This window comes from Numenius arquata, chromosome 1 (genome assembly GCF_964106895.1).
Source record: "Numenius arquata chromosome 1, bNumArq3.hap1.1, whole genome shotgun sequence".
In the NCBI taxonomy this organism is placed as follows: domain Eukaryota; kingdom Metazoa; phylum Chordata; class Aves; order Charadriiformes; family Scolopacidae; genus Numenius; species Numenius arquata.
The window spans coordinates 138,967,909-138,993,738 of record NC_133576.1 but is presented as its reverse complement, the minus strand read 5'-3'; the positions used below and the strand labels follow the sequence as shown (position 1 = coordinate 138,993,738).

Here is a 25,830-nt window from a genome sequence, read left to right as displayed (position 1 = left end):
CTGCCTACAACCGGGAGAACAGAAGAAAAGATTACCTGCACCCCAGATTCTTTTATTTACCTTCTCAATGCCCTCAAGTCTCTTTTGATTACTTTTGGGCGATGTGTTGCCACCTCATTGCCGCCCACATGAAAGAGCAATAGCGGGTGGTAGTCTGACGGATGAATCAGGCTGGGGAGTTTCCTAGCAATGTCTCTGACCCAGGAAGGCATCACACCTCCCTAGGAACCGGGTCTGCCCAGCATATTGAAAGTAAGAGGCACTGGAATGTGAAAGCAAGAGGCACTGGAAGGCAGGGCTGAGTCCTGAAGGGAGTTTACTTCCCAGATTTGGGTGGTAAAAGCATGAAATCCTCACCGTCTCACCACGTGGTGAGTCATGTTGGCATAAAGCTGGTGACACCTCCTGGCAGCGTCCCCCTCCTCCCCACACGGGGAGGGTGGCTGCAGGCAGCCGCCGCTGCCACTGTACATTGCACAATCCCCTACACTGTAAGACTGGGCAAACATTGACGGGCGACTTTGCACTTTGCATTCGCCACTTGTGGAGCTTCCTTCTCCTTTCCAGACGCACACACAGAGCCCAAGATGAAGGTTGAGTTTGCTCCGCTCTCCATCCCGCTGCAGAGAAGGCTTCAGACGGCATCGGTGGTTCAATGGGTCTTCAGCTTCCTAGCTCTAGGTAAGAGACATCTCCTTCTCCTTCTCTGAGAAGGCAGAACAGCTTTTGCCTCAACCCCTCTTCTCCCCAACCACAAGGAAGGTCAGCCACTGAAGCTCTGGGACAGAAGGAAAGTGGCCTTAAAGGCATCTTCTGGGAGCCTGCAGTGAATCCCAGGCCATGTGAGGACAAGTGATTCGCAGCAGATGTCGCACTTGCATGTCTCTCTTTGTCTCGCTGTATGAAGAGCAGTGTGGGAGGCTCTTTCTCACTAAGGCATTTTTTTCCCTTTTTTTTCCTCTTTTTTTTTCATTTCTTCTCGCCACCCGATCTGAAGGGCAGAAGGGAAGTGCATGTCTGCACGTCCCTGGTGGGCAACACCTATGGGTCTTAACGCTACACCCGTGTGGGGTTTCAGCTTCTCCTGCTCTTTGGTTTTAGCATTTTCCTGGTCTAAGGTGCTGTCCTGCTCAGCGTTCGTTGTGAGAAATGGCATTCCCAGGCCTGAGGGGTGATAGGATGGGAAAAGCATGGCGTACTCTGCTTTGCAACCCTGGGAACAGACACTTGACTTCATACAGATACCCCTGCACACCCCAAAGGGGCATTTTTTTTTCCAGGAAAGCACAAGCACATTGGGGAAGGGTCACATTAGCAAATTGGGACCCAGACAGATTCACTGTAGAGGGCATCAGGTGCTGATGGAAATGAGACATGCACATATATATATATGGGTCCTGGCACACAAGCATCTCCAAAACAATACCTACAAGGAAAGCATAGGCTATGCTTCAGAGCGCTGTTAAGTTTCTGAGATGCCTCCATCCAAATTCTGCTACAGACCTGAGGCTGAATGGCCACCTCTGCACCAGTATCTGATGGTCTAGAGCACTGGGCCATACTGGTCTAGATGGCATAGTTGTCTGCATGCTTCTTGGCATAGGTTTGGCCCACGCTAAGAAATACTCTGCCAAACTGCACGTTGGCACAGTTTGGGCACTGGCAGAGGCCAGGGACCATTGCTGGTAGCCAGGATGGGTGAGGCTGCTCTTTATTGGAAGAGAAGAGAATCAGCAACATGGACATGACTGGGCAATGCCATTCACCCACTGGGTCAGCAAAAGGGCTCTGCTGGGCTGTTTTGGAGAGGTGTAACCTGTGTGGCCCCTTGGGTTTCTCTGGGACAAGCTGGAGGACATCCCTCTCGAGATGGAGGGGGAGTCCTGGTGTGGCAGTGGAGGCACAGCCAGCTGAACTGCCACAAGGCATGGTTATGGCATGGCAAAGTGCAGGGCACTCGGTGCCGTCCTGTACCTGTGTTATAAACCTTGGGTTCTTCTAGTACAGAAGAGGTCCCAGCTGTGATCAACCTTCCCCTGCTCACCAGAGACCACCTTGCAGGAGGAGACATGGGTTAACAGTGCAGGGGAGGGGAGATCTGGCAAAAGCCATGCAGCCTTGGACCCAACTGGCCAGCCTAGGACATTTTGGGGTGCTCTGTAGCTCCCTCTCTGCCCCTGCTCCTGGATTTCCTTCCATGGTGGCTGGATGGGATGGGAGGCAGAAGAGATGTGGCTGCAGTGTCAACAAGGGATAAAACACCACATCCCCATTCCCAGCATGGATGCAGCTGGGGCTTTCAGAGCTTTAACTGTGTTTTCCAGCAAAACATCTTGCACTGTAGCTTTGTCCCTTCTTGGTATCGGGTTCAAGCTGGCACTTGACTTTTCAGTGATGGCAATGACTGCTGGAGCCATCTGGAAGCCAGAAAATGGCCAGGAGGGAGGAGTCCTGGTGCAGTTAGAGGGTGTTGTGGAGCTACTCGAAAAGTAGGCTCTGCCTCATGCAGGGAATCAGAATCACAGAATGGTTTGGTTTCGAAGAGACCTTAAAATCACTGAGTTCCAACCCCCTGGCCTGGGCAGGGACACCTTGCACCAGACCAGGTTGCTCAAAGCCCCATCCAGCCTGGCCTTGAAACCCTCCAGGGATGGGGCAGCAACAGCTTCTCTGGGCAACCTGTTCCAGTGTCTCACCACCCGCACAGGAAAGAATTTCTTCCTAACATCTAACCTAAATTTACTCTCTTGCGATTTGAAGCTATTACTCCTCGTCCTGTCACTACATGGAATGCTCAGAATGAGGGTGAGACCCAAACCCACACCTTCCCCATGGCTGGGCTTCCAGAGATTATTGTCTTTCCCTGTAACAGTTTTACTTTGATTTTGGGCTTGGGTTTTGTTTTGTTTTGTTTTTCTTTTTTTTTTTTGTGATGCAATCTGAAATGAAAAGCAGTTAAGAAATGCTATATGAAGGCATTAGGAAGGTGATAACCAAACCCTGTGGAGCGATTCCAGCTGGTTGGATTAATTTTACAAATTTTCTTGAAGCCCGCAGCTTTCCACCCAAAAGCTCCCAGTTTAACAACTGTGACAGCTTGATGCTAGTGGATACCCTTCATTTCATCCCATCATCTGCCAAACACCCCATGCCACACTCAGTTATGACCCTCAGGCAGAGACATCAGCCCTTTCGTGGGGAGGATTTGGCTCCTTTCTCTCCGAAACAGGCTCTTCCTTCTGCTGCCAGAAAAAGGCTCTGGAAAACACACGGTCAGGCATTTGCACAGCCCTTTGGCTGCAGATCCCAACAGCCGCCGCCGTTGCTATGGTTGTGGGAATGCATCCCCTGAGAAGCCGAGCGCGGGGCGAGGGGCTCATTCATTCCCCGGGTGGTGGTTGCTGGATGAGCGTGGCAGCTCTGCCCCAGCATCTCTGGCAACAGGCAGGGCATTGTCCGCCTTTCCTGAGGATGCTCCTGGCAAGGGCACGGAGACAAAAGGTGCCATTTGCTTCCGACAGCTGCTGGAAGGAGAGTGCATGGTGCCAGGATGGGATGCAGGGCATGGAGTGGGGGACCCCATTGCCTCCTCCACATGCAGGATCCCAGTACTGACCAGTGGCCCCTCCTAATGCAGCGGGACCAGGCTTCTGCAGGGCACTGAAATCAGCAGGCTGGAGCCCAGACCTGCTGCGCTGCTTCCCGCTGCCTCCTCTCGTTCCTGGTCTTCACGGACTTGGACTCCATCCAGGGAGACACACCATGCAGAATCGTTAGTGTAGGGCTGAACCTGCGCAAACAAAACCCAGTGCAGGGGCAGGAGACTCGTGCACGTCTCAGACCCAGTGTACGGCACCCAGCCTTTGAACCCTTTCAGCCACCAAGGTTGGCTCAAAGGGCACGCAGTGCGAGCGTGAGTCAGGCCCCCTTGACACCAGAGCGTAGTCCACAGCATGGGACAGCCTGGGCAGGCTTGTATCTGCTGAGGGGTACAGGTGGATTGAGAGCAGCCCTGAGGTGAAGGACATGGGGGTGTTGGTTCATGAGAAGCCCCCCGCACCCTGGGCTGCATCCCCAACAGCGTGGCCAGCAGGGCGAGGGGGGGGATTCTCCCCCTCTGCTCCACTCTGGGGACACATCCCCCCAGTGCTGCCTCCAGCTCTGGGGCCACCAACAGGAGAGACGTGGACCTGTTGGAGTGGGGCCAGAGGAGGCCACGGAGATGCTGGGAGGGCTGGAGCCCCTCTGCTGTGAGGACAGGCTGAGAGAGTTGGGGGAGTTCAACCTGGAGAAGAGAAGGCTCCGAGGAGACCTTGGAGCCCCTTCCAGTCCCTAAAGCGGGGGGCTCCAGGAAAGCTGGGGAGGGACTCTTGATCGGGGAGGGGAGCCATAGGACAAGGGGAAAGGGTTTTACGCTGGAAGAGGGGAGATTGAGATGAGATGTGGGGAAGAACTTCTTTGCTGTGAGGGTGGTGAGACCCTGGCGCAGGTTGCCCAGAGAAGCTGTGGCTGCCCCGTCCCTGGAGGGGTTCAAGGCCAGGTTGTATGGGGCTTTGAGCAACCTGGTCTGGTGGGAGGTTTCCCTGCCCATGGCAGGGGGTTGGAACTGGATGATCTTTAAAGTGCATTCCAACTCTAACCATTCTGTGATTCTATGATCAGTGCAGGCTGTCACTGTCAGAGGCACTAGGCTGGCACTGGGGACCTCAGCAATGTGCATGTTGCAATCCCTACTGACAACTGCCGTATGAATCTGACTCACTCTGGGGATGCTGCAATGCCAAGAATATCTTTCCATAGGCTGCTGTTTTTCCTGTTTCAGGCTGAATGAGCAAATGCTGAGCTAGCAGCAATGTTGGTCCCAGCAGTACCTTGATGGGACATGGTCCCTGTTTGGACTTCTAGACATTGTAGTGATGCTATGGCGGAATGCTAAAGGCAAATCTTCCCTCCTTTCCCTTAAGGAATAAGGGCAGTGAGGCAGAGCCATGTTATAATCACATCTCATTGCCATTTGTGTGCCTGCATCCTCACCAGAGAGCTTGCTTCCATGGAGCCCTTGACCAAGCTGGGTGTTGGAACTAGGTGGTCTTTAAGGTCCCTTCCAACCCAAACCATTCTATGATTTTAAGCTGGAGAGCTTGTCTGGCTCTGCAGAGCCCTTGCAGCCAATGGGGTTCGAAGATGGGTTTCTAATGAACCGGGGACTTGCTGGTTTCCCCCCATCCCCATCATGACACTATCTGCCATCTCTTCCAACAACATTTCTAAGACCTGACAGCCTTTTGTGGGTTGCTTTGTGGGTGCAGTGGGTTGTACCTAGGCTGGAGTTTTGCCCCAGGAGGGAGATATCTGCTGAGGTTCTCTGGCCAAGAGTCTAATGCCATGTTCGTGATATCCTTTAAAGTGTTTGCCTGGTAGGTAGCCCAGAAAGTGACAGTTGTTTTTAGGAAAGCAGATGCTGAGGGAAATATGGCTCTCATCTGGGCAGCTCTGAAGTGGCCCCCAGTCCAGGGAGGTACAGGCAAGAAACCCTCATCCTTCCTCATTTTCCTCTTGGGATTCCCTTCAACGGAAGAAAGCAATGATTATGCAGAACAGCCTCAAAATAAGCGAATATTCCTGTTTGCCACCCATCCCTTCTGCCCTGTCCTGCAGAAAACCAGCAGAAGGGATGACAAGGTGGCTTTAGGTTGTCCTTGCTGCTCTGCCTCTGGGACATGACCAGCAGAGGAAGGGGAGTATGTGTTCCCCTCCAGCATGGATTCAGGAAATACTCAGGATTTGCAGGAATAGAAATAGATCTTGGCTCCTGGTGTGCAGTCCTTCCCTCCAGGCCTTAGCTCAAATGGATGCAGGTTTTGGCCCTTTCTTCAGTGGGAGGTTATTTTTCAGTGGTTTGGAGAACAAGGACACTCTACAATGTGAAGAGTTACCTGTGTAACCTAAAAGAGGCTGGGTTGGTGCTGGTAAAGAGACCCTGGAGCCAGGCTGAAGACCATGAAGTCCTGGGCAGTGGGGCTGGTGGTGGACCCAGTCTGGGGACCTGACGTGGCTTTCAGGAAGCAGCGATGCAGCTCTGGGGTAAATATCTCACCACTGGTGGTCCAGAAAGTCTCGGTGCCTAACTGGCAGGATTGTACTGCCTCTGCTGTTTCCATTGAAGAGTTTGAGGACATGACACACAGACATCTGCAAGAAAGTTGGAAGGGGGACAGCAATCTCCCTTGACCGGTGACCCCAACCTTGCACACCGGGCAGCAATGCTGAATGCCCCCCTCTCACCAAAATACAGGCCATAAATAATCATGTGTCTGCCTAAGGCTGAGATTGGTTTGGATTGATTCATAGAATCATAGAATGGTCTGGGTTGGAAGGGACCTTACAGATCATTGAGTCCAACCATCAACCCAACACTGACAAAAAACCCACACTAACCCATGTCCCTCAGCACCACATCTGCCTGGTTCTTAAATACCTGCAGGGATGGTGACTCCACCACTTCCCCGGGCAGCCCATTCCAAGGCTTGACAATCCTTTCAGTGAAGAAATTTTTCCTAATATCCATCCTAACCTCCCCTGGAAAACTTGAGGCTGTTTTCTCTTGTCCCATCGCCTGTTCCTTGGGAGAAGAGACCAACTCCCCCTGGCTACACCCTCCTTTCAGGGAGTTGGAGAGAGCGAGAAGGTCTCCCCTCAGCCTCCTTTTCTCCAGGCTGAACACCCCCAGCTCCCTCAGCTGCTCCTCACAAGACTTGTGCTCTAGACCCCTCCCAGATGCAGACAGTAGAATTTAACTGTCCATTTTCTAGAACTTTCCTCTCTCTTTGGTCCCATCCACAGCAACTTTCGGACTAAAGATCTATGCTAGGACACAAATATGCTTCTTTCCCACAGCAACCAGGATACTGTAAGATTTTACAAGCACCAAAAAAAAAAAATAATCTTGAGATTAAGTGGAGGTCACTGTGTTCAAATTCTACCCTGCAAAAAAAAAAAAAAAAAAAGAAGTTGAATTGCAAATGAGTCGAGGGAGAAATTAATAATTATATAATCGCAAGATAAAGCCTCACTTGCATGATAAGTGCATGGATTTGGACCAGAACCACTCCTTCTTTTTGCAGAATGTACTTTGAGCTTTGCACGGTATGATAAAAAGGGAATTAGGCTTTGCGTGGGTTTGCAGCAGACCTGATGACCTGGCTCCCAGGAGCAGTAAAAGATTGCAACCTTCGCGTTGTTCCTCAAGCAGTGTTTATGTCTCATGTGGACCCTGGAGATGTATGCTGTTTTCCTCAAGAGTTATAAAGATTGTATCTGTGGCACTTGGAAGGAGTGGTGTCAGGTACGAGCAGTGGGTCATTTTGAGCAGGAGGGTACAATGCAGGTTAGACCTGTTTCCCCATGCACGGTATTCCTGCCTACCCAGGCGTGTACCGCAGTGTCTCTACCTATATGAGGACATAAGATCCCATTTCGGCTTTAAGGAGATTTAGGATCCTGATAGATTATTGTTTTTTTCCCCCCATAGGAATTATCAGTACCATCATGCCAGTGTTTTAAAAAGGGGCAGGGATTCGTTTTCACATGCAAAGCTTTGAGATCAGGGTGTCTTATCACAAAAAAAAACCCCACTACAAACCAGACCTACTAATTTATGATAAATCATAGAATGGTTTGGGTTGGAAGGGACCTTAAAGATCATCCAGTTCCACCCCCCTGCCCTGGGAAGGGACACTTCCCACCAGACCAGGTTGCTCAAAGCCCCATCCAACCTGGCCTTGAACCCCTCCAGGGATGGGGCAGCCACAGCTTCTCTGGGCAACCTGGGCCAGGGTTTTGTCACCCTCGCAGCAAAGAATTTCTTCCTAATATCTAATCTAAATCTCTTCTCTTTCAGTTTAAAACCATTTCCCCTCATCGCTACACTCCCTGGTAAAGAGTCCCTCCCCATCTCTCCTTAAGTAAAAGCAAACAGGAAGTACAAGGAAGTCTTAAATAAGAGCATCGTATACCTCTTCTTTGAGAGGCCTTAGCTGAGATGGGCTGCAGAGGGCAGGTGCCAGGTGACTCCCAAAAAATGAAAATCCAGGCCTCAGAGGATGAAGGCATGGATGCATCTATCTCACAAGCTGAAGCTGAACAGGCATCTCCATCCTCATGTCCTTCAGACCTGGGTGCCAGATCTGTGATGAAGACCCAGAGAAGAACAAAATATATATAGCCCACCACATATGGCCCATGTAACCCATGAGCTGGGGAAGGCAAAGGGCTTAGATGAATGGGTTTTTTTTAGTTCAGTTTCCCCCTTTCCAGACAACACTAAGGCTTTCAGAGGGACAGATGGAGAGGACACAGCTCTTCCCAGGCACTTTTTAGGACATCTGCTTTACCAGGTGGCAGCTTGGTGGCCATCAGCGCTTCTCAGTCTCTGTGCAGACAGACAGTGTTGGGCTTGGGTGGGATTTGATGTACCAAGTGGTGCTTGTTTGCACACAGACTTTTCTTCTCTTGTTCCCCTGCCAAAACACAGGGCATGAAGGTGGAGGGCAAAGCTGAGCACTGACTGGAAGCAGCTTAGAAAAGTCTTTAATGACTTGGGAAAGTCCCAAGTCATTAATGTCTTAGGGAATGAAATAGAGCATTCTTATAAAATCTGTGATGACACCAAGTTGAAAGAACTGACAATCCTCTGGAGGCCAGGATTAGAGTTGAGAGTGAACCTGAGAAGTGGAGGAAAAGTTCCAAAATCAATAAGAAAAAACTCAATAAAGAGTAAAACCTTATCTATGGGAAGATAAAAAATTAAAAATCCAAGACACAATTAAAATTGGGAATCGATAGCTCAGGACAAAGCTATAGTAGACTGTACAGAGCATAGTGCCCTACTTTGCTCCTGTTGCAAAATATCAGGTGTCATCAGAGGGTATTAACAGGACTTCTGGTGTTAAACACAGGCATTATCATTGCAGAGGTCAGACTGACTCCAGAGAAAAGCCAGACAACAAAAGGATAGAGATCTGATCCACAAGGGCCTTCTGGATGCAGTGGGATCCATCAGTCTTGTGAGAAGAGGGGGACACGGTGGCCTTTGGAGAAATAGGTGGCTGCTGCAAGGATGGTGCTTGGTTGCTATCCAGATTCCTGAGGCAGATAGGAAATAAACCGCCTCTTTCCATCAAAGATGCCTTCACACTGATAAAATAATTCAGCAACAAGCCCAGTGAAGGCTTGGGCTCCATCCCAGGTCCAAAAAGACCGAGACCCTTCAAGTGAGTCAATCCTCTCTCAACACTCACCTAACCCAACTGCCAACTCACTCTTTGGCTTTTCTCTCAGCACAGTGCTGCACAGCTGCCTTCATCGCCCTCTTCTTCACCCGTTTTTGGCTGGTCAGTGCCCTCTACGCTGCATGGTGGTTCATAGATAGGGAAAAACCCAGCAAAGGTGGGAGGAAGATCAAAGCCCTCCGGAACAGCACCATCTGGAGGTACATGAGGGACTATTTCCCCGTCACGGTAAGTGCCTCTGATACCATCAGCTTTTAGGAGATTCAGGGACCTCCTTGGTGTTTGGAGGCAATCTGGGGCCAGCAGTCAAGGCATGGGGTGCTTGGAGGTCAGTGTTGAAGGCTCGAGGCATGACTGCCTTCCCAGCTCTCAGATTACTGCAAAAAACAGAAAAAAAATGTAGACCACCATTTTCACAACCTCATCCTTTAATTATTTGCCTTTTACCCATCCAGCAGTTAAGAAAACCTCCCCGTGACTGTTTCCCTTGCGTATATTGTGACATTCCTGCTCTTCAGGTTGCTCAGCTTTTACCCAGTGGACACAGAGACAAGTTTTGACCAAAATCCAAGAGGTTCTGGCACCCTGCAAGATCAGCATCCCCTTCTTCTGGAGGGAATGGATGAAGCTGAGAGTGGACTTGGCAGTCTCACAGAGTTGCTGTTCCCCTGAGAGGCACTTCTGTGACATTTCCAGATTTACTTTAATACATGTGGCAGAGCTTTGATGTTAATCTTTACCTGGTATCCCTTTGGCATGCTGGAATGCATGGACCAGCATGAAGTCCTGCCTAAGAGCCATCACAAATCGGTACAAATCTGAGCAATGCAGCAGAACAGTTCATGGGCCATGCAAGGGAGTGAGTTTCTGGGGTAGACCAAGCTATGGGAATTTGTAAAATAATTCCTTTAATGAAATACCAGCTGTTGAGGAAACTCAGATGGGATGCGCACAGCTGGTTAGAGATAGCCTGGAGCCAGGAGCTGTGTGCTGCAGTCCAGATAAAATTAAGTGGGGAGTCCAAACAGCCAAAGGACTCATCAGCCCAAAGGAAAAACAAGAGCCCAGGTTGAGAGTCCATCCTGCATAGAGTAGGGCCTGGGATAAGGATTAGGGGGAGCTGGAGCAAAGAGATGACCAGAGATGATGTGCCCAAGGTCACCCATCAACCAGAAGTAAGAGCCAGCTCTTTTGAATCTCAGCCCCACAATTCAACCGTAAAACATGAGGTTTCTCTCTTCAGCTTGTCAGGGAGAAAAAAACCACACATCCTCAATCAAACACACCCAAAACTTTCGAGGTCCTGGAGTGCAGACTGCAGGATTGATGTGGAAAGAGATTAATCTAGGGCATGTCAGAGCTGGGTAAAAAAAAATGAGAAGGTAGGGTCTGTCTGGACCTCTCCTACCATTTCTGAGTGGATCTTTCACATACCTGTGTTACAAGTCAGATGGGCGTATCTGGCCCTAAATTGGTGGCACTTAAAATGTGTCTTCTGATGTCATATCATCCCCTTTTGCAGGCCACAGCTCAGTACAATATTGACCCTAGTGCTGCAGGTTAAACGGGGGCTTTGCAAAGCCACAACGTGGTTACACAGAGAGTGTGTCCCAGCAGACATTGCTCCTTTTCAGCAGAGCGGAATCGTCACTCGATATCAAGGCAAAGTGCATCCAGAAGAGCAACACCATGGAAATACTGAGATCTGCCTGTAAAAGCACCACCTCCAGGATGCTCCAAAACCAAATGTTGCACAAGGAAAACCAGAGCTTTCTGATTCGCCTTGATTTCCCCTACTCCCATTTCAATTTTCACCTCATCCCCAATATGCCTGTTGGGATAAGGTGAAGGAGCAAAGGGCAGTGTTGTGTATGACCTTGTGTGGTGAGTGGCATCCAGCACTGTGCAAACTGGGATTGCCTCTCACAGGACCTGGGTGCAACTGGTAGGGAGAGATATGCTGGGTTTAACCAGACCATCACACTCCCTTTCCACTGCTGTGGAAAAATCAAGTAAATTCACTTAATTTTGTGCTGGAAGCTGGCGTACACAAGCCAAACTTCCACTGCCTCAGCTGGGTGAACTGCATCTCCAAGTTGCCTCTCTATAAGACCATCCATCAGAGTAAGTCTACCTTGTGTGCATCCTACTGCCATTGAGGTTTTTTTGCTCAAAGACATGGCAGAAAGTGATGCTGAGGACCTGCAGTGAGTTATTTTATGGCTAATCTCAGAGCTTAACTTGTGATGTAAGGGCTTCTGGATGACCTTCAAAGCACGGCCCCCAAAAGGTATATCATAATCTTCTGGGGAGGAACGGGAACACATCCCAGAAAAACTTGTGGTGAGTTTTACCATAAAGCACAGGTAATATTTTATGATGTTTAATAGGAAACACCAAGTGAGTTCCCAATAAATTATTCTCAAGGTTGCCTTAGAAAATGCTAGAATTGCCATGAGCTATTTATGTGGCTGTAATGATTATACACAATATATATTCTGTAAATTATTTTTGGCTGTAAGCCACTGCTTGGACAGTGTTGGACCAACCTCTCTGCTAAAACTTAGCTGCCAGCTCAGCCCAGGGACACCTCTTCTCCTGTCCCTTTGCAAATCTCCTCCTGAACCACACTGCATTGTCCGTCTGTCCTTCCCTCCCTGAATGCCACTGCCAGGCAGGGAGGACCTGGCAGGAGAACCAGTAAGACCAGTAGAGGGAGCATGGCTACTGGGTTTGGCTGCAGCTCACTGGGTGAAGGCAGGGAGGGTTTGGTGGAGCCTTTCTTCCTGCAGGCGTGGGAGAAGCCAGAGGAGGCTTGGCAAAAGGACAGCAGAAAACAAAACTATAATAAAAAGGGTATTATAACTAAGAAATCACATAATATTATTTCCTTCAAAAATTTACTCAGTCTTCCACACTTCAGCTGAAGGACTTTCTAAGCCAGAATATAGGATTTAGCAGCCCTTGCTGAGTGTACCCGCTACCTTTTGTCACCTTGAGCGTGGAAAAAAAATTGGCATCACCAGCATCCTGCAAGAAGCTCCCCAGATGAACCCCACGGTGTGAAGACCTCCCTGCTCCCTGCTCCTTCCACGGTTAACACCCTGGTTAGCCCAAGCAAATCCTGTCCCACCTACCCCTGCCTCTCCTGGTTGGATACTGTTTTATCCCCTATCTGCCAGCCTTTTTCCCCCCCCCCCAAAACCCCCAAACTTGTTTGCTTCCTTGCATGGAAGGCATTTAATTTCGTATAGCCGAGAACAAGCTGACTTCTTCCTAGCAGGGTGGAAGATAAGCTGCTCTCACGAGGAGCTGAGCTCAGCTTTTGGTCTGAGCACTCACAGCTGGATGCTCCCATGGACCTTTCCCTGGCCCAAAGCCCCAGCCCGAACCGGGGCACAAGAAGAGCAGGATGTGGGGAGACGGAGGGGTGGACACCCAGCACCATAGGCTGTATTTGTGTGTAGATTGAATTCGTTCAATCCTGGAGGATTAGTCATTCTGGGAAGATTAAATGCAGCTCCTAATCCCACCGGATCCCTGCAGCAAACTTAGCATGGCCAAGCACGGGTGTTTGGAGGCAAGAAGAGCTGCCTGCTATTTTATTTTAGGAAGTGGCTTTAAACACTGCCTTTAAAGGATCCCTGGGCATGTTTGCTATCGTGGAAGCAAAGAGAGGTTGGGATGAGCATCTGTTTTCCGAGGATGTGGAACAAGAGCGTCTGGCATGGGGGAGCATGCCGGCTCTAAGCCGTGCCTCCGCAGAGCGTGCAAGGAGCACCCTCTGCCGATACCACCCGTGCACAAGTACCGCTCCGCTTCCCTCCTCGGGCTGTTTCCCTCGGACCTAACTGTATTTTCACCAGGGGTTTGGGAGTTATGGGTCAGGATCAGGCAGGACCTGAATGAGTTTAGGTGATTTCAAAAAGGGCATGAGAAAAAATCACTGAGAATCCAAGGGGGACCCCAGTGCATGGCCCAGAAAACTTATTTCTGCTTCACCCCCCGCTATTTTAAACCTGTTTGGGAGACCTTATCGCAGCCTTCCAGTACCTAAAGAAGGCCTACAGGAGAGATGGGGAGGGGTTCTTTATGAAGGAGTGGATTGATAGGACGAGGGGGAATGGTTTTAAACTGAAAGAGGGGAGATTGAGATGAGATCTCAGGAAGAAATTCTTTGCTGTGAGGGTGGTGAGACACTGGCCCAGGTTGCCCAGAGAAGCTGTGGGATCTTAAAGATCATTGAGTTCCAACCCCCCTGCCATGGGTAGGAACACCTCCCACCAGACCAGGTTGCTCAAAGCCCCCTCCAACCTGGCCTTGAACACCTCCAGGGATGGGGCAGCTACAGCTTCTCTGGGCAACCTGGGCCAGGGTCTCACCACCCTCACAGCAAAGAATTTCTTCCTAATATCTAATCTAAATCTACTCTGAGTTTAAAACCATTGCCCCTTGTGGCATCTTTATTATGAAGAATGCACCCAGCATTACAGTAAAAACAAATTTCTCCATCACATGGCAAAGTGAATGCACATCTTCCCTGCTTCTTCTCCCCTACCCCATCCCCTCCTGCCAGTGTAAGGCTGCTGTCACCAACCTCCCTCATATAGCCAAGGTGCTGAGGAGCAGCATGGGCATGGAGAATGTGAGGATGTGGATGAAATGGGGAAAGCGTAAGCTTGGCAAGATCCATCTCTGCCTCTACCTCAAACAGAAGTCACCATCTCTCTTGCTGACCATAACTCGGGGCTGGCTTAGATGAGACATTTCACCTTTAGATCACACAGACTGGGTTATGAGTTAGAACTAGCAGCAGGAAGCAAAAATTAAGGTCTCAGAGGGACAAAGCAACCCTCATCATCCAGAGCAACCCCAGCAGATGCCATCTCACCGGCTTTATTGAGGGCAACCTGAAAAGTGCCTGCTGTGTGGAGAAGGTCCCTGTGGTCTTCACTGCACTGTTATTCTCTTGTGAAGAGTCACAGGACATTTCTTACCAACCCTGGGGTTATCTAACTGCCAGTTGGACCTTATTATCTACAGCAACTGGCAGAGTCCCAACCTCTGTCACTGTACTTGGGGACTTGCTGGCGTTATCGTTTTTCTGTTAGCATAACTAAAATGAATTACTGGAGAATTAGTTGACCCCTAGGAGCTGTGATTTGGGATGGCTCCATCCCATGGCTCATTCATTCTCATAATTGCGTAAGCCATGCCGGGGGGTTATTTGAGTGTGTTGCGGTGCTGGGGAAGTATAAGGCGTCGCAGAAAGGGGAGAAGGGGACAGCCCAAGTTTGCGTGAACCAAGTCCTGCCAGGAATGTTTTCTTTTTTTTTTTTTATAGAAGAGTGGTATTATTTGTAACTGGGGATTTTGTGTCATGACCCATGACGTTAAATATAATTTCTGATTTCCAGCAGTCTTGGCTGTTCACTTTGCTTCCTTCTGTTGGCTGGAGGAGAGAAGAGGGATTGTTAGGTCAAAAACAAGACATGGCCAAATGGCCCAAAGCCACCTCTCTCTCTCCTTTGATGAGGAACTTCTCTGACCCGTGTTTTGGCCCTCTATTCTCTGCCCTTGGGTGACCTTAAGTAGGAGAGAGGCCACTGCTGAAGTCAGATCCACCAGAGGACTACATCCCACCATCTGCACTGCTAAGCCACAGGATAAAGGAGGTCCTACAAGACCCCAAAAGCAACATCACACAAGAACAAAGGAAGACTCGGACATTTTGGAGGTGCTATCCTTATCTAGCTTTGGGAGTGAGGGTGATCAAGTCCCATCTTAATGTAATTTAAACCCACCTGGTTGGTCAGACTCCTCCCCCTGATACTTGCTGCAAACACATCTCTGACCTAGCATTGTGGCACCTGCAGAAAAACCCAGTGCCCAAAGCCCTCTTTCTCCAGCTGTGCCTTTTGGACTCACACCATTGCTGGGACTTGAAACCCATCTTCCTTGGCAGCTGCTGGCAGATATTTACCCTTCCTTTGGTCTCCCATCCAGACACCCTTGGGTGGGCTACCCACTTCTCTTCTTCTTGGCACAATTTCTTCTCCTTTGGATCTGACTGGGTTTCTGGATTTCTCTGCTGGGTTTTACACCACAGAGAATCTGGCTGTATGTTCCATCCTGCCAGAGATGCTCTCTGGAGGTATCCGGGTGGGCAGTAAGGGACTTGAGGATTTGCTTAGGACAAAGTTGAAGGGAGGTTTATCTTACTTAAGAGAAGATTAATGAACATAACATCCAAGGAAATAGAGTTTTGGGACAGAGAAGGATAGAAATACAATAGCAATTAAATTTGGGAGACTTTAAATGAACAAGGCACAAGCTTGCTGACCGGCCTTCCCGACCACATCCTCCTCTGCTCTGCGAATGGCTGCAGGGGTGATGCCATGTTACTCCCTGTCTCCCATCACATGTTCATCCACCCCTAAGGATGCAATGTCACGGCATATCAGTGCTCTCCCTGACTGCACGTCCCCCGGCACAGCAAACACCCTGCAGTGACTATACTCATCTCCACTTGACTTGATCTAATTCCTCACTTAACGACTTTTTAATCCCTCCAGCCCTGCTGGCTGGGGGCCTGGGTATCACTTCATCTCCAGGGCATGCTGGAGCACCCAGCCCTCCAACCCCTTGGATTCAAGGAGAATTTTACTTTCCCCAGGCATTACTGCACCCGCCTTACACGAGGAATTGCCCGTCTGCCCTCTTCCCATGGTTTGGGGCAGGACAGTCCAATTCATGGGGGACAACCAGGAAACCCCAGCCACATCTTGAGGGGTGAATTAAAGCAGCCTTGTTAAACCAGTGCTGAACTCCTGTGCCGATACAGTCACTTAGAAACCCTAATTCCAATTAGCTTAATTCCACTCCAAAATTAATTTAAAAAAAACCCAACCAAGCCAAAACAAATTCCAAATGAAGGCCACTTTAATTCCAGCTAAGAGCATCTACTTGGGATGTTAATACGGTTTAATTAATCCAGTTTAAAATTAATTTGGATTAATTTGCTAGAGATCCTTGCAAGATTCTCGTATGTGGGCTCTTATCAGAGCTCCTGAAAGTCTGTGGATGCATCTCCCTGGCACAGCTGACAATGCATGGAGAAGGTCTCACTGCATCTCTGCAGGAGCTGGGGGAACTGGGGCAGGGTTTCAGCCATGTCTTGGACCCACATGTGAGTAGACAGAGAAAAGGGGGGGATTCTGCTATAGAGTAATGACTGTGAGCACTGAACAACTGTAATTATCAAAATATTGCTTCATGAAAGAGAAGCATAAAGCAGACCTCATCCTTCAAAGCATAAACTTAAGTTCATTTGTTGGGAAGGCCAAGATCATTGATCTGGAAGGACTCATAACACCTTCAACAAAGGGTCATTACCACTGTCATCAGTCAAGAAACAAGCCAGGATCCCAACCACGCCAAGGAGAAGCTGAGGGAAGCCACCAAACCCATGGCTCAGTTTGGAAATCACAACCCTGAGCTGATAACAGCTCTTTGCCTTTGGACCATAGGTCAGACATGTTAATTTGGCATCCCTCAGGCCTGAGAGATGAGGAACTGCTCTTGTCTTACCAAGAAAACCTCAAGTCAAGCACCTGCCTCACTTAGGTATTTGCGTACAGACCAGCTTGGCTGGACCCTTGAGTCCTCTGACAATGATTAAAGGTTCAGCTCACCCAGACAGACCAGAGCAGCAGATGTGGAAACGATAAACCCGGCCAAGGCAGGAGGGAGGGGAGTCCCACCCCTCTGCGCCTCAGTGCCAGCCCCGTTAAAGTATGTCAGGGCTGGAGCATACGCGAGAGCCGGGCTGTGCGGCGTCAGGTATTAACTTTCCTGTCAGCTTGAGAACAGGCTGTCGTACAGAGATTGACCTCTGGCAGGAGGAGGGGGAAGAAGCGAATAAACAGTTGGAACAATCCAGATGGGAGCATCGAGTTTCTGCATTAAAGAGTTTCCAGAAGGAGTAGGGTGGTTTAGAGTCCAGGGGCTTGACCTACGGCATAAAAGACTTTGCCCAAGTCTCCTCTCTGCTACAGATTTCCTTCTCAGTCTCATACAAGCTCTTGGGTTTCTCTGTAAGTTCTGGACAAGTCATCCAAATGTGAGCAGACACCGTGACAAAGTGGGGACCTTCTCTCTCCTCCTTTATGTATGGAGCCCAGTCCACAAAGCTGAAAAAGTCAAATAATTCAATTTGGTCACTCCCTCCCCCTAAGCTGAGGTAAGCACCAAGGCTGGATGTCTCCTAGGGAGGGTTTTTAAGGATGTGTGGTGTCTTAGCACAGGGGAACTCTCCCCTTGAAGCAGTTTGCATGGCTCAGCAGATAAGCTGAATTGGGCTCTTCATTAGCAAGGAGGATGGTGTGACCTTGGGGTGCAGCCAGGCTGTCACCCCCTTCCCTTCTGTCTGCCCCACACACACACAGATGGAGATTTAGTGGTTTCCAACACACCCGAGCATCTCACCTCCCTGCTTATAAATCACGCAGAGATGAAAGGCTGTTTGGAAGCTGAAGATGAACGCAGGAAACACTGATGAGAGCTGAGATTACTCAAAAATGAGCAAATGGTGGCAGGGGCCCTGGGCACTTAGTAATTCAACCATCTGCCCCTCTTCCTGCTGAGGCACCTCCGCACCCGGGCAGCGGTGGGACTCTTGTTTGTCCGTTCCCCTCATTAGGAGCAGGCGCTTGAATGGGCACATGTGTACAGTCAACAGTGCCTTAGGACAGATGGAAAATTAGCTGCGATGTAAGAAAGTAAAATACACCCTCGTGATTAAGCCGCGGCTCTGGCTGCTTCTAGGAAAACACATGCACCATTAGCTGCACCGGATGGGACCGGGATACTTGGAGGGGTGAAGCGCTAAAATGCAAAGGGCTTTGGTTCTTCTTGAGCACAAATGCCTTTGAGCTGTTTGGAAATTCATACTGGCTCTGTCATAGAATCATGGAATGGCTTGGGTTGGAAGGGACCTTAAAGATCATTGTGTTCCAACCCCCCTGCCATGGGCAGGGACACCTCCCACTAGACCAAGTTGCTCCAAGCCCCATCCAGCCTGGTCTTGAACACTTTCAGGGATGGGGTTAACCTTGGAAAGGTTCATCCTCTTCTGGTGCTGTGAACATCCTCAGCACCCACAGAAAGGGTGCAGAGACACCAGTGTTCAGTTTTAACAGCTTCTGCCTGCATTATGCATGTGCTGGCTGATCTTGGCACAGCAGGGTCTTCTCGGTGGCATAGAAAGAGGGTTGGTTTGTCACACCAACCCCTCTCCTCTGGGCAGTCCATAGTGGGTGTAACCCACAAAGTCCAAACCCTGGCTGTCCCTTTCTCCCTTTAATCGTCCCCTCTTCTGTTGTTGCACTCTTTCTCCCATGTAACATCTCCTAAGCTCCAAATCCACTTTCAGATTGGCTGAGTATTTCAGCCAGCTGCTGAGCCAACCCTCAATGGCTTGGCCATGTGCTGCACTGTATCTGCAAGCCATGCTGTCCATCTCTAGAAGCTGGGCATGGGCATTCCCCATTCCCTCCTCCCAGCAAAATTACAGCAACCTTGGGCAGACATCCGTGGCTCTTTGATGGACTCATGGGTTACCTGGGCACCTAACACAGGCACAAACAGCTGGGTTCTTGCAGGCTTTCCCCAGTGGAAAGAACACAGAATCACAGAATTACAGAATGGAAGGGGTTGAAGGGACCTTTGGAGATCATCTAGTCCAACCCCCCTGCCAAAGCAGGTCTACCCAGAGCAGGTTGCACAGGAACATGTCCAGGTGGGTTTCGAATATCTCCAGAGAAGGAGACTCCACACCCTCTCTGGGCAGCCTGTTCCAGGGCTCTGCCACCCTCACAGGAAAGAAGTTTTTCCTCATGTTCAGGCAGAATTTCCCATGTTCCTGTTTGTGCCCGTTGCCCCTTGTCCTGTCACCAGGCACCACTGACAAGAGTCTGGCCCCATCCTCTTTCCACCTGCCCTTTAGATATTGCTCAGCATTGATGAGATCCTCTGGGCTGAATAGCCCCAGGTCTTTCAGCCCTTCCTCATCAGAGAGATGCTCCAGTCCCTTGATCATCTTTGTAGCCTCTGCTGTACCCTCTCCAGCAGTTCCCTGTCCTTCTGGAACTGGGGAGCCCAGAATTGGACACAGCACTCCAGATGTGGCCTCACCAGGACAGAGCAGAGGGGGAGGATGACCTCCCTCAACCTGCTGGCCACCCTCTTTTTAATGCACCCCAGGAGATAATCAGCTTCTTCTCTGATAGATGTCTGTGAGTTGGGTCTCTGCCCACCTTGTACAAAAGCATCCTCGAATCGCCTGACAAGTACTTCAGGATAGGACAAATGTCGGGTCCACACTGTGCTATTGAGGGACATGTCCCTGAACAAGACAGCAGCCTTTCATGGATCAGTACTGGAGCAGTTCTGCACTCCATTTGCTGTTCTGGTTGTGCAGTGGAGGTTGGGGGAAATACTCACCCTTTTATCACTTTTTAGCTTTTTTCCCCCCCATATTAGAAAAACGTATTGGAGGATGTTTTAAACAAAGTAGATTCCCAATAGCATCTAGGCCAGCTTAAGGCAACATGAGGAACTGTGCCATTGGAAATGACATGTTGAGCCAATGGATGGGAGGAGATGGAAATACAGGCAGTGAAATATGTCTCAGTGAAAAATGGTTGAGTTGTTTCAGTCAACCTTTGTCAACAGAAGGCATGGTGGGTGCTAGGGACCCCTCCAGGAATCCCTTATCTGCTCTCCATAGCCAATGCTCCATCTCCCCAAGGGGACAGCACTGACTCATGGCCCCTGTTTGGCTCCATCCCTGTGTCTAGCTGGTGAAGACGGCAGAGCTGGACCCTAGGCAGAACTACTTGATGGGATTTCATCCCCACGGGGTCCTGGCAGCAGGAGCCTTCATCAACTTCTGCACAGAGGCATCAGGCTTTTCCACGCTCTTCCCAGGCATCACCCCGCACCTGATGATGCTCTCCCTCTGGTTTCGCATCCCCTTCTTCAGGGACTACCTGATGAGCGGAGGTAAGCAGGGTGGGATACATGGACACAGCTACTGGAGGTGGCACCCAAACCCCCTCTGAAGTTAAAAAATGCCCTCCTAGATGTTATCTCTGTTGTTCAACTAGTTAGAGTGCCTCTGAGCTCAGGGCATTGCTGTGCCAGGCGCTGTGTAACAGTAAAATGCAGAGCAAACCATGAGCAGAAATGCTGAGACCAGCAGGGCAAGGTGGTCCCGTGTTTCTTTCTTTCCATGCAAACAACATTCAGGCTTGAAATTGTGGTTACCACTGAAAAGGAAAAAACCTATTTTTTCAGAAGCTGCTGCATCCAGAGAGAGAGGATGCAAACAGCAGCTCATGCTGTTGCAAGACCCCGTGGCAGGAGAGGAAGAAGAAATGAAAAGGAATAGGTAAAAATTAAATGGAGAGAGGGGAAAGGGAATCTGGAGAGATTTTTGGAGACTGGCAGGAGATGACCTCTATCTTTCACTGGGGAGCTTGGGGAACGGCTACTTCGCCATCTGAATGGGCTCATGGCGTGGGCAGGATTCAATAGACTAAACACAGGCATCCAGCTCCGTCTGAGATACCCCGGGGCATTCATCACCCTGTTTTCCACATAAACTCTGGCTTCTGCTGCTGAAAAAATATTTACACGGAGAGCGAGGAATCATAACAGTGAGATATGAGAGAGTTATGACCCGGGTGAAAGAAGGTTTAATCAGTGCAATGTGGGAGTTTGGTGCATAGCTCATTTTCAGGTTGATTGAATCCATTTGATGAAGAGGTTTTAATTTACAAATTATTTCAGCTTTGTCATTTCTGAATTCAAGATTTCTAACTTTTGCAACTAAAAGACATCAAGGGACCAAATTCTGCATTAAATTCCACTTTAAATTAGCAGCATCCAGTGAAATTCGTATGTGTTTTGACCTAAAGGAAATGTTTCACTGACTTTAGAATGATTCAGGATTGGACACGGTTTCATTCGACAACAAACCGAAACAGATTTTTCCCTGGGGCTTAAGTGTAGATAGTTCTGAGTTTACTTTTTTCCCTGATTTTCTTTATCTTTTTCACTTCTGGGCCAGACAGTGAAAGGATAATTGAATATTCACACAGCAGAGCTGTGCACAAGTCCAGCGCCTTACAGGGGAGCTCGTCTGACATTGCCAAAGTGTAGGAAAACTCTGAAAAGAAAGTGTCTAGCACCCCTTCCGGAGCTGGATAATGGGGAAAAAAAGGTACAGAGCAAACCAGTCGTGTGGGTTTTACAGATGCTCAGTTTTTCTTCCTCTCTGCCCTCCAGGCCTTGTGTCTTCAGACAAGGAGAGCGCATCCTATGTGCTGCAGAAGCCGGAAGGTGGGAACGTGCTGGCCATCATCGTTGGTGGGGCGCAGGAGGCGCTGGATGCCCGGCCAGGATCCTACACCTTGCTGCTGAAGAACAGAAAGGGATTTGTCCGCCTGGCCATCGAGCATGGGTGATGCAGGGGAGGGGGTCAAGGAGTGTAGAGGAGAGGGGTCTACAGGAGAGATGGGGAGGGACTCTTCATCAGGGAGCATAGCAATAGGATTAGGAGTAATGGTTTTAAACTGAAAGAGGGGAGATTGAGATGAGATCTCAGACAGAAATTCTTTCCTGTGAGAGTGGTGAGACCCTGGCCCAGGTTGCCCAGAGAAGCTGTGGCTGTCCTATCCCTGGAGGTGTTGAAGGCCAGGTTGGATGGGGCTTTGAGCAACCTGGTCTGGTGGGAGGTGTCCCTGCCCAGGGCAGGGGGGTGGAATTAGATGATCTTTGGGGTCCCTTCCAACTCAAACCATTCTATGATTCTATGATGCTTGGGGAGGGATGCTCCAGTCTGTGACTGGTTAATGGGGTGTTCCTGTTGGTTTTGGAGAGGGGAGAGAAGGTGTTTTGGGGTGGGCTTTGCTAATCACGCCCCTGCATTGGGTTCATCTCCCCACAGCACCCCGCTGGTCCCCATCTTTTCCTTTGGGGAGAATGACCTCTTCAATCAGGTGAGGAACCCCAAGGGCTCCTGGCTGCGGCAGCTCCAGCACCGGCTCCAGCAGATCATGGGCATCTCCCTCCCCCTCTTCCACGCACGAGGCGTCTTCCAGTACAGCTTTGGGCTGATACCCTACCGCCGGCCCATCTTCACTGTGGGTGAGTCCTTTCTTGGCACACGGGCACAATGCTGGCCACACTCAGCCTGCCCAAAATGGGACCAGGGACAGTCCCTGGGCTGTGTCATCCTCCTGCCAAGGTGGAGATTCATGACATAGAGCCTGAGCTGTGGTGGGCTAGAAACATGCTGGCAAAGGAGCATCCCCAATGGCTCCCATGTCACGTTGGTTTGAGACTCTGGCTTGGTCTTATGACAGAGCCCAGATCATCTGGGCTGATCTGGGAAAGCTCCTGAGCAAACATGGCCATCCCATCACCCATGTGGGCTGCAGCCAACCCTAGAGCAACCCGGTGAGATGAACCACTGCAATAGCGTTGGGTTCAACTTCTTCCAAGCCCATTTTACAAACACAAGTAGGACAACACCTGAGCAGTTTGCAGATTTGCTCAGTGTCCTCTGCAGACACAGCCGCAAACCTCAACATTTTTTCACGTGAATAAGGCAAGGTGTTTTGACCAGAGAGCGTCTCCACAGGAGACCAAATTTCAAGAAAGTCTTTGGTTTTGAAGAAGTTTTGCCTGGTTTCAGCAGCTCCATGCTTGGCCCACCAGTGCAGCTGATGCTCTGTGAATTAGTCTAATTAATAATGCTGTTTGGAAAGGTCAGAGCTCTCCCCACTGATTAGGTTTGACGTCCAGCAATTACTTGTAATTGTTTTACAACCTGTTTGGATTATCTCAATGGGTTTATGAGCTGTGCGGTATCACAAGGGCTCTTCATTAGTTCAATGAGGAGCAGCGTTACATGATGATGAAACCTGCCGCCACTTGACAAACACAATTTGAGTAAGACACCAGAGCAAAAGAGGTATTTCATGGACTTCCCTGTCCCCTGCAAGCACCCAGTCCTGCTGCTGGTGGCTCTGGGAGATGGGAAGAGGCTTCTTCTAGTGCTGGGAATCAAATTAATTAGATTTTCCCCTTAAAAAAGCACGATTTTCTAAAGATACATGGGTACTCTGTGCCTAATAGAAATAAAATGATTCACAGAAGCTTTAATCTGAGCAAAGTGGGAGCACCCCTGGGATATTTAGACAGTCTTGGGCTCCCCTGTGCCTCAGTTTCCCCATTGGCAATGCAGATTCCCAGGGCCATGTGGGAACAGCTTGGGAAGCCCAACCCAAATATTAGGATGATGTTGTCTTTTTCCACAGCACATCCGAGATGAGGGGAGCAGCTGTAGGGACTGCACTGAGATGCAGTACTTTTCACTTCAAAGAGCTACGCAGAGAGTCTTTGGCGTTAACCAACTTTTCAGATGGGGGAACTGAGGCAAGGAGAGATGTGACCTTAAAGACCAACAGCAGAGACAGGATCTGAAGCTCCCTATCTTCTTGACTTTCCTGCCTCCCAGGCCCCAGGACATGACTGTTCTTATCAATCCATCAATCGTACCCTTGGAGAGGTAGACGCCAGCTCTGTACCAAGATGTGTAAAGTATCCAAAAGGACCCGACATGGGATCCTCCTAACACCTGTGCTTGTTTTCCAGTTGGGAAGCCAATTCCAGTGAAGAGGAAGCACAGACCCTCCGAAGAAGAGGTTGATCAAGTACATCAGAAATACCTAAACGAATTGTGCAAGCTATTTGAGGAGCACAAAGCTAAATATAACATCCCAGAAGACAAACACCTGGAATTTATATAGAGCTCCTCACGCAAGGTGAAACCATGGAGCTCAAGCTTCAAGTTTTCCCCTATCTCTGGAACTATTTCACAACTTCATCTTAGTCACAGTGAACATATGGGCTGTATGGCGTAGCGAGAAGGACTTGATTTTCCCAGCATTTGCATGGCTGTAGGGCCAGAGTTTTCATTTTTTCTCCCTGTAGGACACATAAAAAGTATAAAGAAGAAGAAAACCAAAAATCCCATCTGTGGTCAGCACTATTGAAACTCCCCAGCAGAAAACTCACATTTCCAGTCTGCCTTGAAGGCCAGTTTTTCAAGATATTTCCAGGCAGAGATGAGTTATTGAAAGTTCCCTTTGCATTATTTCCGTTCGGAAATGGGATGATGAGCCATGATTTCTGCTGAATGCATATAGTTTGTTGTTTTTTTTAAATAAAATTTGTCTAGATCAACAAATGATCATTGTTTGCTTGGTGCTCTTCATGTATTTAATTGCTCTGGACTCTTTTTTCCTCCTCTGAAACATGGTTTATCAGACTCCCATGGTTTTTCATACTCCCAGCACGGTGCTGGGCACCCTTGGTAGCAACATGATGCCATATCCTACTGGGGCAAAAGAAATAAAACTCTCATAAAGGGCAAGGGCTCATCCAGAGGGTTCATCCTACCTGGGATGCTCTGGGAGTCCTGCTTATAATTTTATTAATTTAACCCCAGATTCCCCTGCTTGAGAATGCCTTGAACTAGCCACCAGCTAGGTGGGAGAAGAGAGAAGCATTTTGGGACAGGAAATGTGGCCCATAAAGCCACGCTTGGAAGGTGATCAAAGCTTTAAATAGCAGCTTCTTCCTGATATCCAGAACTTTGTTAAACTCTGCGCTTAATGGAATTTCACAACGTGGAAGTTTTAGGTGGCAGGAAGCCATCTGCTCAGATCAGCTTTACATCGCCCCTGTAGAGCCCTTATACCATCACCCCCTTCTCTCTCTCCCTTCATTTCTCTTTCTCTTCCGCACATCCCATTCCCCACCTGCAAGGAACCAACAAAAATCCTGAAGAGAATAAGCACTGCGTTGCATCCATGGTTTTTGTTACTGCAGCTGCAAGAATTGAGTTTAACAAGGAAATCACACAGAACTGTTTCTAAACTGACAATACCAGGGCCATCGTTGTGTTCTGTTTTCTTTTCCTCTTTCCTCCTGCCCTGATCAAATTACTCCACTGGTTTCTTAATCTGAATGACCTGCTGCAAATCCCTCCTATTCCCAGAAAACAAGCAACAACAGGGAAGAATTTGATGGAGCCCTTATCGACATTTCTAAACACTCCTGTAATCCCACGCTTAATCCAGTCAAATAAAGCAGGTCACCTGCTATGATTTCTTGCTTGCTTTCTATTAATAGACTTTTTCCTTTGTCCTTAATTAAGGACAGAGGTGCCTAAGCAGGAGGAAGATTTATGCACCAGGAAAATAAAAATAATTATATCCCACCTTTTTCTTTTGGTGTTCGTCACCATGCAAGCTTTACCCTAAATCCAGCTGGTTTTTTCCTGTCCTTTCCTCTGCCTTCCCTACTATCAGCAGATCTCAGGAACATCACCATGACCTTCTGCAGACATCCTGACGGGGAACACTGCTGGAGGGGGGTGGTGGGGATGTTCCCAAGGGGTGCTGTG

At 49.2% G+C, this 25,830-nt stretch overlaps 1 protein-coding gene across 1 annotated transcript; it reads left to right on the top strand.

Moving 5' to 3' along the window:
* Nucleotides 1–587: 587 nt before the first annotated feature.
* On the top strand, nt 588–24,169 carry MOGAT2 (monoacylglycerol O-acyltransferase 2). The gene is made up of 6 exons (XM_074146271.1): nt 588–681; nt 9,340–9,518; nt 20,150–20,354; nt 21,642–21,816; nt 22,303–22,502; nt 24,015–24,169. The coding sequence occupies exons 1-6, from the start codon at nt 588–590 to the stop codon at nt 24,167–24,169; spliced, it is 1,008 nt and encodes a 335-aa protein (XP_074002372.1).
* Nucleotides 24,170–25,830: the final 1,661 nt, after the last annotated feature.